The 16,328-nt window shown below is 39.8% G+C and overlaps 1 protein-coding gene across 1 annotated transcript in view; it reads right to left on the bottom strand.

The window, feature by feature from the left end:
- The window catches only part of DLGAP2 (DLG associated protein 2), a 695,707-nt gene that overhangs the window by 13,423 nt on the left and 665,956 nt on the right, over positions 1-16,328 (bottom strand). Inside the window, exons 11-12 of the mRNA XM_073336187.1 lie at positions 4,252-4,337; positions 2,561-2,976 (exon numbers count right to left, since the gene is read on the bottom strand). Coding sequence (XP_073192288.1) covers positions 2,561-2,976; positions 4,252-4,337 — 502 coding nt within the window. The remainder of the gene's footprint in view (positions 1-2,560; positions 2,977-4,251; positions 4,338-16,328) is intronic.

Raw genomic sequence — 16,328 nt, 5'->3', positions numbered from 1 at the left:
GATTCTTTTTTTTCCTGAAGCAAATCATATCAATGCAAATTTGTTTGTAGTTAATGCATGTAAATTTGGGAGTAAAAGGAGGGATGTTCATTGAAATGAGGGACCTTTGAGACATATAGCTATATAAAGCAGCAGTATGAATGCCACATGTTACAATTAGTTGGAGCCAAAATCTGCTCTCAATTACACCACGTAAACCTGTAATAACTCAATTGACTTCAGTGTCAGCAACAGCAGAATCTCCGCCAAAGTGCAGCTCTCTGAAACATAATCCTGTAAAAACAACATCACAGGGAGTCCATGTTTATTTTATCTCAGTGACTCCATCTCAGCAACAAGAGGCTGGCTTTTCTCCTTCTCTTGCACCACCACCAGTAATAGAGTTGTTCAGCAAATGGGAGAAAAATAAAGTCATGACATTTCAATTCTCATTTCTTCCACATTTATTTTTTGTTGAAATTGTCTCACCAGATCTAAACAGCAATAAAAATGCAGCAAGCCAAATGATGTCCTCATGGACATCTGTCCCACACAACTATCTGAAAAGTATGGTTACACTGGTGCAGCACTGTACTTTATGGTAATCTAAACTGCAGGATGCTATAAGCACAGGGGATGTTAAGGATCCAGATATCAATATTAATACAACATGACATAATCAAAGCTTCCTAAGGTATTTAGAAGACTGTTTTATGTTCCGGAAAGTAATGACCCCAACCAAATGTAGCTGTATCTACCAGTTGAGGACTGAACAGTGACTGAGAACAACAGAGAACCTTGGAATCTGTGTCTTTGAGCTACTTGATTTCATCAAAGCAAATGATTTACAGATTGCAATAGTACAAGGGCATTCGATTTGGGGGAACTGAGAAATCTGATGAATAAGGTACATGAGAGGGGATATTAAAATCCACTATTATGGAAGAAGTCTAGGGAGTCTTAAAAGCCACTCTAACAAAAGCACAATATTATAAAATTATTATTATTATTATTTAATAGCACCTAAGAGTGTACTAAGAAGTTCACAGTATGAAGATAAACTTCCTCATCTGAATTGCTTACAATCCAATCTCAGACATAACACAATGAAAGGAATGACAAAAGAGAAAAGGAGGGGGTTGAGGTGGAAAGACTGGCCTTGCAGCAGTATGATAATGCAGTTACTCAGCAAAGGCTTTTGCACAGCATGGTGGAGCAAAATAATTAAGGGTAAATAAAAATGAATTAATAACAGAACAGCCTGTCTTTCCTCTGAAAAAGAGGAGTCAAGAAATAGAAATGGGACAGTGGACTGTGCGACTGTCCAGAGATGTGAGGGTAAAACATGAATCTGACATAGAAGAGAGGAAGCAGTCAAACAAGAACATTCAGAGTCAGGCAGGGCTTGAAGAGGAAATATGTGGGCAGCAAAAGTCTAAATGAATTGATCCTGTGCCTGAGGAAGTCTGAACTGAAAAAAAACAACTCAAATTGGCTGCGATAGGAACATTGTCATGCAAACTGAAAACTGGCCAAAAAGCCTGTCGACAAAGGCTAAAATATACATGGCAATGGATAGAGTTGTGGGGAGGCATCTAACAGATTGGTAGGAGCAGTTTTATTTATCAGCATCATTCATGCCAACATGGCTCTGGCTCCAAGAAACCTGGATCACTTTTTAGTTCACTCCATCACTTCTCTCATGGTCTCCACAAGAAGCGAGCAAATAATAATGATTCTCTCTAAAAATGCAACAACAAAATGTAACTGAACCATCTAAAAGGACACATGCCCAAATAACTACAGAATCCTGTTGCTGTAACCATTGTCTTTCCTCACTCTATTTCCTCTCCAATCTTTGTTTCCCCCATCATCGCTCCCGCCCCTTTATGCCAGGAAAAGGGCTGGAGTAGAGTAAAAGGGTTCTAAAAGGCCTGGATCCAGCTGGGAGAAAAGTTTTGCGGTGCGGAACTGAAGAAGACTGTTGGAGGCTGTCTCTCAAGAATCCTCTCACATGCCCTGGCACAGGATTGCCAGAAAGGTTGTGTCAGGGGTGGGGCTCAAGCATGTAGCACTAAAGAGATTCTGGGCAATGCTCCTGCCATACTTAGGCATGGGCAGGTTGCCATAAGATAGAAGCTCCTCAGGACTAAATTACACCAAGGCCTGCTATGACCCCTGGAGCAATTCAGAATCAGGTGAGCACAAGAGTGACTTATTGTGACATTAGCTCCTCCTCTCTCTCTTAGAGGCAGAGCACAGAATCTCACTCATGATGTCAAAAACCATGGCTGATCCTGGAACTGACTGTACAGATGGACCCTCTTTGACTTCAGTGGGGCTCCATTCAGATACAGCAGTTTGCCTGCACAGTCAACTGCGGGATTGGGGGCTTTAACTGTAAGCGCCTCAGAGTGGAAACCTTCTCTCTGTTTGTCTTGTAGAGGGTCTAAGACATTTCCAAGTGGTATAGAAATTGATTAATATATAAAATTAATATATACAATTAATGATAAATATAAACCACAGCTTCACATTCTCTGTCAAATGTATGTAACAAAAGATACTGAGGTGTTCTTACTTTCTTCAGAAAGATCATTTTCTTCTGCTTCTCTCTCCATCTCTTTACACCATCCTTCCATCCTCTTCGTTTCAGTATGTAGCAACTTCATAAACCAAGACCCATCCCGTCGACATGGGGACATCCGACCAGTTTCAACTGTCTCAATGGCTGGCTCCAGCCAGGGTTCTGGTGGTGGAAGATTTGAGGTGTCAACCTGGGTCCTGTAATCTTCTCTGTAACTGAACAGTCCCTGTGTCCGTACTGTTCTTACTGCACCATATTGGGTAGGAGTGCTAGGCTCTGAATGCCTCTGGAATGATGAACCAAACTGAAGTCCCTTGTCCTCCATTGTTATGTGTCCTGGAAAGCCCTCCAGTTCCAGGTCAGCCTGAACAGCTGCTGTTACACTATTTGAACGTTTAAACCGTCCATGTCTTGGGCAAGGAAAAAAAAGAAAGAAAAATACGTACGTTGAGAGGGAATAATGTACTGGCAACACACATCTGATTTTCTTTCTGCATCTAATAGTAAAAAATATTTTTGCTGGCATACAGGATATTTTTCAATTAATCTTTGTCAAAATCTACCCTACAACTGATTTAGTTACTTAACGTAAGAGAGTGAATGACAACACAAAAAATCTATATGTCGTCTATCTGGTGTCATTATTGATCTGAACAAAGATATAAATGAAAATGATTTAAACCACCTTTGGAAGCGAATATTGATCTTTTCTCACATTACATTATATTGCACAACATTAATAAACAGAACTAGAAATCGCACCAAAGACCTGCAGTGCTGCATGTACTGTTGAAATGAAGACTATCAAATAAATATTTACAATTATTTCAAGTACTAAGTGTCTTACTCAAAGACATTCTGAGTTAAGGCTGTCAAGAATTTTGTAATAAATGTAAAAAGTGGTAGGAGGCTGGTGTGGTTTTATGTTTGTTCGCGTTTAAACACTGTATAGAACTATTATGAAATGGTGAGTGTGTCGTGATATACTTACCTTGGATACTGAAATATTAGAATAAATTCATGTTCAATAGTTGTAACAGAGGCTCAAAGGATTGTTCATGAAATATACAGGTCAATTGTTCAAATTTAGCTCATGTCAGTTGTAAGCAAAGGTGATTACTATCCTCAAAGGCTGTTTGATGGCTTCTGTGAAATTAGATAGTAGTCCCAGTCCAAAGCCAGGTGGACAAGTGTCTAAATAAAAACACCTACCACCACCAGAATTAGCACATTTGTCAGCAGTCTCAGGACAATCCTGGACAAGGATTGATTGACCATGGAAACTGACTCCTAGAAGTAGTCCCTTTAGGTCAGGGTTGAGGTAGGCCCCATCCTGCAAATGGACTGTATAGCATAAAGATTCAGCCATGGGGATCCCTTTGCAGGGCTGGCGCGTCAGTGTGCTTGCACCTGTTCTGTGATTCCTCTCATTAAGTAGGAGCACTAAGTTCACCTTACAAACATTAACTTCCTCCCAATCAAAGAAAAAAAACCCTGGAAACTCTGAGTAAATATGAAGGGAGAGCTAAAGCATCTCTTACAACATTAGCAGTTGGCCAACATGCACATATAAGCCTGGCCTTGTGAATTATTTCTAGACAGCATCATCTACGTGTTTGCTAGCAGTTTGTTCACAGAAGTGTTTTGTCTTCTGAAAGGTTACACTTTTATTTTGCATGAGTTACCGTTTGTCATCTTCCACTTGCACGCCAACGGAATGGTATTCCCGTAGGCCTCTGCTCTCGGTATCTGAATCGGTTGCCGTTTCCACCTAATTCAACACAAAAGATACATCTGCAGAAGTGAACATTGACAATCCAACATTATATCTACCTACCTTTATATCAATTAATTATATATTTCTCTAATCACTTCAAAGAAACACCTAGCCCAGTAAAATCATTTAAATAAGCATTCAGTCTGGCATTATTGTTTTGGTGCTGTGTTTTATAAAACTGTGCATAACCACTTCTGCTCTGCTCTGTAATTCCCTTTCTTAAATGTATACAGATACAATTACTCAGTTTAATGCAGGCAGAAAGTAAGATTGGCTCGACTATTCTATTATTAGAACTGGGAACCCATAGTTTAGCCCCTTTATATATTATTAGCATACAACCTCATTATTTCCCAGGATTTACAAAATAAAATAAAGAAAATAGCCCCATAAAAATTGCAAGTCATAAAAAGAAATGTTACAATGAATGGATTCTATTGACAACTGTGCCGACAAATAAAGAAATATTTAAGTGATAAAGAAGATACAGCATAATACCATAGCTCACCTTTCTTAACAACATAATCTTGAGAATACTGTATCAACTAAGTCAAGAATTTTTAAATAGTATTCCCCTCTGCAATACTCTTACAAAATATATTCACAATAGAGTTTTCACCTTTATTGGTACTACACATCAAAAAACCAACTACTACTACTACAATAAAAATTACTGCAGGCTTTACTATAAACACACACACGCACACACACGCACACACACACATATGTTGCAGCATGAAAATTATGTGGAATCTAAGGCGAGTCAAAGAAAAAATAATTAAAATAGAACGTTTTTCTCTTTTGGAGGATATTTTGTTTGTTAAACAAAATGAATGGCAGTTACCCATACGTATAGTTAACATTACAAAAATATGTTTCCATAATATATTGGAAATATATATATTCCATTATATATTAGAAATAATTGTTAACTTAAGATACAGTGTTACTTTGAAATGGGACTGTATAAAACTGGCAACCATTTATTCACTAGGTCTCTCTCTGTGCATTCAGAGTCACATCTGCTGACTTAGTAACAAACATATATTTCTAGTAGCTTTTACTCCTGTTAGTTAATCATGTTGAGCCAACACAGCTAAGGTAGAGTAAACTGGTTTCTATTCCTTCTAGTCCAGTGGTTCTCAACTGTGGTCCACCGACTGTTCAGGGAAAGCCCCTGACGCGCCGGGCTGGTTTGTTTACCTGCTGCGTCCGCAGGTTCGGCTGATTGCGGCTCCCACTGGCCACGGTTTGCCACTCCAGACCAAGGGAGCTGCGAGAAGGGCGTCCAGCACCTCCCTCGGCCTGTGCCACTTTCTGCAGCCCCCATTGGCCTGGAGCGGTGAACCACGGCCACTGGAAGCCGTGACTGGCCGAACCTGCGGACCTGGCGGGTAAACAAACCGGCCCGGCGCGCCAGGGGCTTTCCCTGAACAAGCGGTGGACCACAGTTGAGAGCCCCTGTTCTAGTCCATCATCAACAGAATTATTCACTAAATTACATTTAAGAAGCAATAAATTAAACCTGCATAAATATACTGAAGATAATGATGTTGCACAGATCTCACTAGGAGAATCATCTGAAGACAAAGGTAAGCTCATGGCAATTTAGCCAGATATTTAGCCTCCATGTGGATTGCCCAGTGCCTCAGCAACATCAGAGACGATTTCCCTATGTGTTCAATGTGGGCTAAATCTTTGCACTAATGGAATGATTTGGGAACATCTCCATGGAGAGAGCATTTCAGAGAGTTCCTCTTCCAAAGTGCCCTCCTATGGGCATTTCTGCAGGAGCTCTGGATGACTATAATTTACCTAATATGTAACTGACACAGGAATTTATAGGAATGTATATATAGTTGATCTACACTGAACTTTTATATGACTGAAAACACAGTTATCAGTAAAATTACAGTCCAGGTGTCAAAATGGCTTTGGCACGAGTTCCTTCTAAACAGGAAACTCTGCCAAATTATCCTCCCATCCAGCTTGCCAAAGCTGACACTAAGTAAATGCTCTGATGATTGCTTTCACATTTTAATACCTTTCATTTGCTTGCTGTGCCCTGCAGCAGGAGGAGGATGCCAAATAAGGACTTTTGATGTAATTTGGAGAGCAAATATTGTAACACCTGACAAACAGAAAACAAACCTGCAAAATGGAAGCAAAGGCTGAAACAAGTAAAAGCAGGAAAACATCAGTTTCATGTAACAATGCGGGGGGGGGGGGAGTGGTGAACAATTTCTGCGAAACATAGGCAGTGTAAGGTCACCTTCTGCAAAAAAAGGGAGATAATTCAAATTTGATCAGATTGGCCAGGCTTCATTTAGAGCTGGTCGATAATTTTTCAACTAAATGTTTCTTTCTAAAAAAAAACAAACAAAAAACAGACTTTTTGTGGAAACGTATCCATTTCAACAAAACCTTCAAGGAAGGTTTCTCAGGATGAAATGTCTGGTCAAAAACAGAGACCCACTCCAGAATAGCTAATAGCCCAGTGGTTGGGGCACTCCCCAGGGATGCAGAAACCCAGGTTCAAATCTCTCTCTATTTGATTTGAAGCAGGAACTTGACCATGAATCTCCCACATCCCAGGTAAGGGCCCTAACTACTAGGCTCATGGCCATCCTGAGGTGGGTTTCCCTGTTTTTTGTGAAATATTTTGAAAGGTCTTAGTTTCATCTTGATGCAGAACAAAAAACAAATGTAGAGATCTTGAAATATTTTGCAAAACAGAATTCTTGTCTTCCAGCCAGCCTCAGCTTAATTTACATAAGATCGGGCATAGACACCAATGATCCAATTAGCCCAACATCCTGTCTTCTGACAGTGGCTAGTGCCAGATGCTTCAGAGTGAATTAGAAGAGCAGGGTAATTATCGAGTGATCTATCCCCTATCATCCAGTCTCAGCTTCTGGCAGTCAGAGGATTAGGGACACCCAGAGCATGAGGCTGTGCCCTGATGATCTTGGCTAATAGCTATTGAGGTACCTATCTTCCACAAACTTATCTAGGTCTTTTTTTTAACCCAGTTATACTTTTGGCCTTCATAACATCCCCTGACAAAGAGTTCCACATGTTGACTGTGCACTGTGTGAAGAGGTACTTCCTTATGTTTGTTTTAAACCTGCTACCTATTAATTTCATTGGGTGACCCTGTTTCTTGTGTTATGTAAAGGGGTAAATAACACTTCCTTATTTACTTTCTTCACACCAAAGTCATGATTTTATAGACCTCTATCAGATCCCCCTTTAGTCGTCTCTTTTCTAAGCTTAAGAGTCCCAGTCTTTTTAATCTCTCCTTGCATTTTTGCTGCCCTTCTCTTTACCTTTTCCAATTCTAATATATGTTTTTGAGTTGGGGCAACAAGAACTGCATGCAGCATTCAAGGTGTGGGCATACCAGAGATTTATATAGTAGCATTGTGATAATTTCTGTCTTATTATCTATCCCTTTCCTAACAGTTTCTAACATTGTTAGCCTTTTTAACTGATGTACATTGAGCAGATGTTTTCAGAGAACTATCCACAATGACTCCAAGATCTCTTTCTTGAGTGGTAACAGCAAACTGAGACCCTGTCATTTCGTATGTATAGCTGGAATTATGTTTTCCAAAGTGCATTACTTTGCATTTATCAACACTGAATTTCATCTTACATTTTTTTGCCCAGTCACCCAGTTTTGTGAGATCCCTTTGTAACTCTTTGCAGTCTGCTTTGGACTTCACTATCTTGAGTAACTTTGTATCATCTGCAAACTTTATAACCTTACTGTTTACATAATTTTCCAGTTCATTTATGAATATGTTGAACAACATGGGTCCTAGTACAGATACTTGGAGGAGCCCGTTATTTACCACTTTCCATTGTGAAAACTGACCATTTATTCCTACTCTTTCCCCCCCGTTTTTTAACCTGTTACTAATCAATAATAGGACCTTCCCTTCTTATCCAATGACTGCTTACTTTGCTTAAGAATTTTTGGTGTGGGGCCTTGTCAAAGGCTTTCTGAAAGTCGCAGTATACTATGTCAACTGGATCACCCTTGTCCACCTGTTTGTTGACCCCCCTCAAAGAATTCTAATAGATTGGTGAGGCATGACTTCCCTTTACAGCATATCATGTTCATCTACATGTCTGGTAATCATGTTCTTTACTATAGTTTCAACCAATTTGTCTGGTACTGAAATTATTTGCCTGGTATCAACTCAGTTCAAGTTATTTGCTTGGTATCAACTCAAGTTCAACTCAGCACAGGGGAAAAGGTAACACGTTTGGTTTTGTCATGTGGCTCCCAAAACTTGGATGAATCTTACCGAAGTAGATTTATTCTCCGTGATCCTTGAATATTTTATTACTCACTAGCATGCATTCCAAATAGTTTAATATTTGAAACCCTGGCCATGCCATCAGCAATATGATATATGGTGAAAGACAGTCATGTAGCCCCAGCTCCACAAAGTGACTTAGGTGTTGCAACACTGAGCATCACAACGCCTAACTTTTAGGCACCCAGAAAATCACTGGAACAACACTGGTATCCACAAAGCCTAAGTTAGGTACCTACATTCCCTATATGATGAACAGGGAGAGACAGGTGCCTAAAATGAGATTCACAAAATCCAGCACACTATGTGGGGTGCCACCTAAAGTAAGAAATGGGAGATGCAGAGGAGAGGATGGTGTGCTAAACCACCTTTAAACATCCACCCTTCTTATGTAGTTAGAATCATAGAAATGTAGGGCTGGAAGGGACCTTGAGAGTTATCTAGTCCATCCCCCTGTGCTGAGGCAGGACCATGTATATCTAGAGCATCCCTGACAGGTGCTCTCCTCCAATGTGCTTGCAACCAAGGTCGGTATCATCCAAAATTTTATAAGCATATGTGGACTTTCAGAAAGCCTTTGACAAGGTCCATCACAACAGTCTCTTAAACAAAGTAAGCAGTCATGGGATAAGAGGGAAGGTCCTCTCATGGATCAGTAACTCGTTAAAAGGCAGGAAACAAAGGGCAGAAGTAAATGGTCAGTTTTCAGAGTGGAGAGAGGTAAATAGTGGTGTCCCCCAGTGACCTGTGATCTGTACTGGGACCAGTGCTGTTCAACATATTCATAAATGATTTTGAAAAAAGGGTAAACAATGGGATGGCAAAGTTTGCAGACAATACACCATTACTCAAGAGAGTTAAGTTGAAAGCAGACTGAGAAGAGTTACAAAGGAATTTCACAAAACTGAATAAACGCAGAGCATAAATTAGAGTATAGCTTGATTTGTTTTGCAGCCACTCAACAAACTGAAAAAAAGATACATTAATTGACTAAACTATTTTTTGCAAATTATTTGCTCAGCTCTTTTAGCTATTTATGTTTAGCCAATAAATGGCACCGCTTATTTCAGCATTATTTGTCTGCTCTGAACATTGACTCTGTGAAAATCGCATAATGGAGTTTCAGATTTACTGTCTGTCAATGAATTCCAAACCAAATATGCTCAGTTTTGAAGAAAACAGACCTCAACCTACTATCTGAAAGTAAAGCCGGGCTTTTCCCTTTTCCCTTATCACCACCAGCAATAAAAATTTTTGCAGGCCACATTATGCCTCTCATGACCCCATGCAACCTCATTGCCCGCAGTGGCTTTGCCCTGCTATAACTGCTTGGCTCTGTGTGCAATTATAATTTAATAAACATTTCTGTTGATGGAAAAGAGTTCAGCTCACTCTCCCTTACCCCTATTGGCTTTTCAGAGCTAACAAGAGTAAGAAAACCTTACTTTTGACACAATAACAAGCAAATCTGACTCTAAACACACAAGGATTAGCACTTACACACACTAATCTGATGTATGAGAAAGTTTCATTTGTACATAGTCACTTTTCAAAGTAGAATAATAGCTTAAAGTAAAACTGCAGTGAGAACTTCCACTGCTTTAATTAACTGAAGGAATATTTACAACTAACAGATGCATATGTTTCAATTTTCAAAACACTTTTTAGAAATGCACATCAGGGATTCTCTCTCTCTGTATCTGTGAATGATTTCTGTGTTTTGTAGAGGGGGAGCATTTTACTGCTATAATACTTCTCAGCAGGAAGTCCAGGTTGCTGAATATGGTGGGTGACAAAATAAGTGCTAATTATCAGATAAATGCATGAAGCAGGTTGGAAACTTTCATGGTTCTTTTAAGTGAGTTCTATTGGATAAAAGAAATAATTCAGAAAATTTAGAAAACAGGATTCATATTAAACTAAAGTTAGATTACCAACAACAAATTCTAATACATAACAGAACGGTGACTATTTTCAACATCCTTTATGCATTCAGAGGCTAAATGGCAATTCTTCCGTAACAAACTAAATGAGCAGACAGTCTGCATGACAACATCCTGGATCTTTAGTAATATGAACTTTTCATTATGTTACATGACAATTAAGAAAATCAATAGGATAATTTGTGAAAGAAGATTACATTATTACAAGCTTTTTTTAAAAAAAAGTCGTTTTGTTTCAACTACAACCACTTCTGCTAAGCTTTTTAGCAAGGGAAGAAATAGCTTTTGGATGAGGCAAATCCATTAATTGGTTACATCCATTATTTTATGTGCACATATGGGCAAAGAACAATGTTAGGGGTCAAATTATGGCTGCTTCACAATGGATGTGCTGGTGGGGGATAGGGCGCACAGGGAGATCCTTCCCTGTGCTCTGCCCTCATTGCTCCCATATTTAGTATCATCATTTGATAGCCAGTGCTCTTCAAGTACCTAGTGAGTGTGTATGTGTGATGAGGGTGAGGGGGAGTGAGGGTGAAGGTGGGAATGCTAGTGTGGCCAACGCTGGTTTCCTGCTCAGAGAAGGTGTGTGTAGGGGTGGTATAAGGAGTGATTATGATTCAGAGATTTTTAGGGCCAGAAGGCACAGCATAGCTCATATAATTCACCAAGTGATTCCTGCATCAAGCCCATAACTTCTGGTTGGGCTACAGCATATTCTTTAGAAAGCCATCCAGTCATATCTTAAAGATGTCAAGTGAGAGAGGATAAGTTGTGTCAATGGTTATTACCTGCACTGGGTGTGTCTACACTTCAATTAAGAACCCCTGGCTGGCCTCTGTCAGCTGACTCGATGCAAACATTTGAGCTCGGATATGGGATCCTGTGGGGAGAGGGACCAGCCCGAGCCCGGGCCCAACCTTCTATGCTGCAATTAAACAGCCCTTAGCTCAAGCCCCATGATCCCAATTTGGCTGACACGGGCCAGCCGCAGGTGTTTGATTACAGTATACACATACCCACTATTAAAAATGTGCACTTTATTTCTCGTCTGGATTGAGTTTCCAACCACTGGCTCTTGTTATGCCTCTGTCTGCTAGACTGAAGAGCCCTCTGCTATCAGAAACCTTCTCTCCATGTAGGAACTTACAGACCATGATTAAGTCACCATTAAAGCTCTACTTGAATAAACTACGTCGACTAAACTTCATAAGTCTTTTGTTATAAGGCAGATTTTCCAGACCTCCACTAATTCGTGTAGATCTTTTCTGAACCCTTTCCAATTTGTTTACATCTTTTTAAAAGTGTGGACATTAGTATTCCAGTAGTGGTCTCCTAATGAATATACAGAGGCAGTAATGCCTCCCTACTTCTAGTAAATATCCCCCCGCTTATACAGCCAAGGTTTGTATTTGCTGTCTTAGGATGCGTCTACACACAAAAGTTGTGCTGCTTTAAGTATAGCTGTATAGTTAAAGCAGTACAACCCCCTAGCGTGCATGCAGTTATACTGGTAAAGGTGCTTTATACAGGCATAACTGCATGTTAGGGCTCGAGCCAGTATTGCTGTTTCAGGGAAAAAAAGAAAAGAACAAAATAATCACACTTGATAGTGCAACATCGTGTTTAGACCAGTCTTTAGCATCAGACTAATGCAGCTCATGCTCAGCTGGTCGTTCACCACAGCCCTAACTCCTTTTTTGAGTCACTTCTTTCCAAAGTACAGTTCCCCAGCTTCTGCGCGTGACCAACATTCTTAGCTCCTGGAGTATGACCTTGGATTTAGCTGTAGTAAACTGCATGTTGTTCAAGCTTATCATGCAATACAGATAGCTCTGTAGAAGTGACCTGGCCTTATCGTTATTTGCCACTCCACCAATTTTTGTCTCATCCACAAACTTTAATAGCAACAATTTTATGTTTCCTCCCAGATCATGGATAACAATATTGAACAGCACTTGACCAAGAACAGATCTTGATGTGCCTCCAACAGAAACACCCTCACTGGATGATGATTCTCCATCTACAATTACTTTTTGAATTTGCTCACCTCCATGGTGACAAGGCTGCATTTAGAGGACTGTTTGCTATACCTGTTTAAAAAGTAAAGCAAGGGCATAGGTACAAACATTACCACTTGGGAGGTGCCATGAATGCAACTCTTGCTCTTAAGGTAGTGCTGCAGAAATCTGCATTTTAGAGTTGCCCAAGAAAGGTTGATACCACAGTAGGGTCTTCTAATTAAATGCCTGTATCGTGACTGTGACTCAGGAAAGTGGCACTTGATAGGTTCTTGTCTCACAGAATGCTACTATGAGAGAAAGGAGAAAAATAAAACAAGAAATTTCTAATAATCTCTAATGTTTTCCATTCAATATATACAAAAATAGTGGAATCCACTTCGCCTTTCATCCAAGGCACGTATTCAGTTACATCGTGTCATAATGTAAAAAACTCATGGAGTACAGCTGAGACTAATTGTACCACTGCAGCCCATGAAGCTTCATATTACAGCAATCATACAGTGGATTGGCATAACATCATAGAAATGTAGGGCTGGAAATGACCTCAAGAGGTCATCTAGGTCATTTCCCTGTGATGAAGCAGGATTAAGTATACACAGACCATCCCTGACAGGTGCTGTCCTCCAACGTGCTTGTAACCTTCCCATCTTGGGGCAATCTGAAAATTTTAAAAGCATACTATCCACTCCATTATCCAAGTCATTAATGAGGATGGTGAATAGTACCAGACCCAGGACAGATCCCCGCATGACCCCACTAGATACATCCTCTCAGATTAAGAGCAAACCATTGATAACTGGTCTGTGAGTACAGTCTTTCAACCAGTTTTGCACCTACCTTACAGTACTTTCACCTATGTCGTATTTCCCTAGTTTGCTTATGAGAATGTCATGCCGGAGAGTGTCAAGAGCCTTACCAAAAACAAGATATATCACATCTACTGCTTCCCCCCATTCACTAGGCCAGTAACCCTGTCAAAGAAGGAAACTAGCTGGTTTGGCATGATTTGTTCTTGACAAGTCCATGCTGACTATTCCTTATAATCCTATTATCCTCCAGGTGCTTACTAACTCGTTGCTTAATAATTTGTTCCATTATCTTTCCAGGTATCAAAGTTAAAATGACTGTTCCATAATTCATCAGGTTCTTTTTGTTCCCCTTCTTTAAAGACAGGTACTGTCTCCAGTACTGTCCTCTTCCCCAGTCCCAGATGACCCGTACCTGCTGATAGTGGGAGCGCAGAGTAAGAGCAGCAGCTTCAACAGTCCATGTGAGCATGCTCAGTACAAGCAAAGCAGCAAATCTGGGAGGGCATATGACCCTGTGTGGTACCCCCCCCCATGTCACCTCTGCCCAGTCCTCTGGGACTTCACCCACCCTCCAGGAGTTCCCAAATATAAATGCCAACAGTTTCGAGATTGCTTCATCTACTTCCTTAAGTATCCTAGGATGAATTTCATCAGGCCCTGCTGACTTGAATACATCCAACTTATCTACATAATCTTTAGCCCATTCCCTTCCTATTTTGGCTTGCATTCCTTCCCCCTTGTTGTTAATATTAATTATGTTGAGTATCCGGTCACCATTAACATTTTTAGTGCAGACTAAAGCAAAATAGGTTTTGGATTTGTAACAATTACTATAGAGAGGGTCCTGCAAAAAATAAATACAAATTACCCGTTTTGAAGGGTCCCTGTACATGACAAATGAAGGGAAAAGAGTCCATTTTTCTATACTACCTATCACAACTTTCTCCAATAATGTAATCATGATTTGGTCTTGGCATACATTGGGTTTGTTTTTATATCAAAGTGCTTTCTTGTGCTCCCATGACTTTCTGGGACTTTCATGACTCTCACTACAGCAATGACAAAACTGCAGATTTAACTGCAATCAATGTAATAGAACAGTGTCTAAATTTTAACCCAAGTTTAACATTTTACAGTTTGCCCATCTTTGGGAATAGAGGGCTATTGAAGTCAATGACAAAACTCCCTGGCTTGAATGGTCCAGGATTAAGGACAGAAAATGTTTCTTTTTCATATAAAGGGCCAGGCTCGGTAGCTGTTCCACATACAGGAACTCCACAGTTCCACATGCAGCAGCATTGCTAGATTGGTGTTAATGTTAGTAATCTATCATCTTCACAGCCTGTATGGTAGCAAGACTTTCATAGTAGCAGACTGCCTTATGTTTCAGACGGTCTCATATTGTCTAGAACCGTAATAGCAGTCATTTTCACACCAATTTGTTAAATCAGTGCAACATTAATAATGCACTAATTATCCATCCTGGAAGATGCAAAATTTATTAATGCAAATATATTCAGATGCAACATAACAGCACTGCATTGCATTCTAATGAGAAAGCTAATAATGCAGTCTATCAAGGTAATATGTAAAAAAAACCATCCTTATCTTAGGTGCTTTGATGCAGAAGGCTAACGTAACTGAAGTAGTTTAGTCTTATTTCTGAGGCAGGAACTAAATTTTTTCTGTATTTTGAAATAAAATTATTCTACTCTGCTTTATTATTCATAGCAAACAAAGCAACGGGAATATGACAAAATGTATTTTCTGCTAAGAAATGTTGCCAATGAATATTTTTCACACAGATGTAACATTTGGAACCTACTGGAGAAATCACCAGTACAAATATATTGTGTCCTGGGATAATTTTGTAACTTTAATCTTATATACAAAATCCTCCAAAAGATGCCCAGGAGGTATCTGCACTTCTGAAAATATTGTGCTTCAGCCTTTTTAGACTCTGACCTTTCACAAACAGCTTTTATCATTTACAGGGATCAAACCTGAAAACCAGAATTAGGAGCCAAGCACCAAATGCTGTGTGGCTGCAGGTATTCCACTGTGCCTGTGTAAATCACTGCATGGATGTATTAAGGGATTATGAGCACACATTACCAAAAATACTGCACACAAAGAATCAACAGAACCCTACTAAAAATGTTGGTCATCAGCTGTAGGAAGAGACTGATGTAATCAAAGCTTCTGAATTAATTGTTCAAAGACAGGAGTTGAAGGGAGGCACCACTATTGTTATATACCTTTAGTTCCAGCGGCTGTCAAGAACAGACGAGAACCACCACACGTACCTTTCCTGTTTGAACTGTGAATTCTGGGTTAAAAGTCTAAAAGTACCAAAATTACCTCTTTTCAGCTTTCCATCATTATCCACTTAGCCCCCTTTTTGAACAACCTCATAGGATGCACTACTGTAATGGATAGTGGCAAGACTTAATTCCTTCCTAAAGCATTTGAAAAGTGATACCTGAGTATTTTGCTGCTAATGTCAAATTGGATTCTAGTCTTTAATATAACCAGCTGTGGCAAAGAACCTTTACACTGAGAAGTGAGCAGGCAATGTTACCCTAATCCTGTGCCTTTTCATACGTCCAACACCTGAGCTGTGTAACACCAAAATGTTATCATACTGTGATGTCAGTTACGAAAGTTCTTCATCTTGGTTGGTTAATCAGTATTTTTTCAGGGAACATATTTAAGCCTAATGGCAATGGAAGAACTGCTGTATAAAAAGAACAGTAGATCCACTTAATGGGCTTGCCTCTTAATGGGGACTACAGGCCATCCACTGGGATGTCTCGATTTACTAGATTCCATTGCACTGTCCTCTGGAATGATGCTGCAATATCAGTACAGTCACTGTCAC

This window comes from Lepidochelys kempii, chromosome 3 (assembly GCF_965140285.1).
Source record: "Lepidochelys kempii isolate rLepKem1 chromosome 3, rLepKem1.hap1, whole genome shotgun sequence".
NCBI classification, from domain to species: domain Eukaryota; kingdom Metazoa; phylum Chordata; order Testudines; family Cheloniidae; genus Lepidochelys; species Lepidochelys kempii.
The sequence above is the reverse complement of the archived record's forward strand: the minus strand, read 5'-3'. Positions and strand labels throughout refer to the sequence as shown.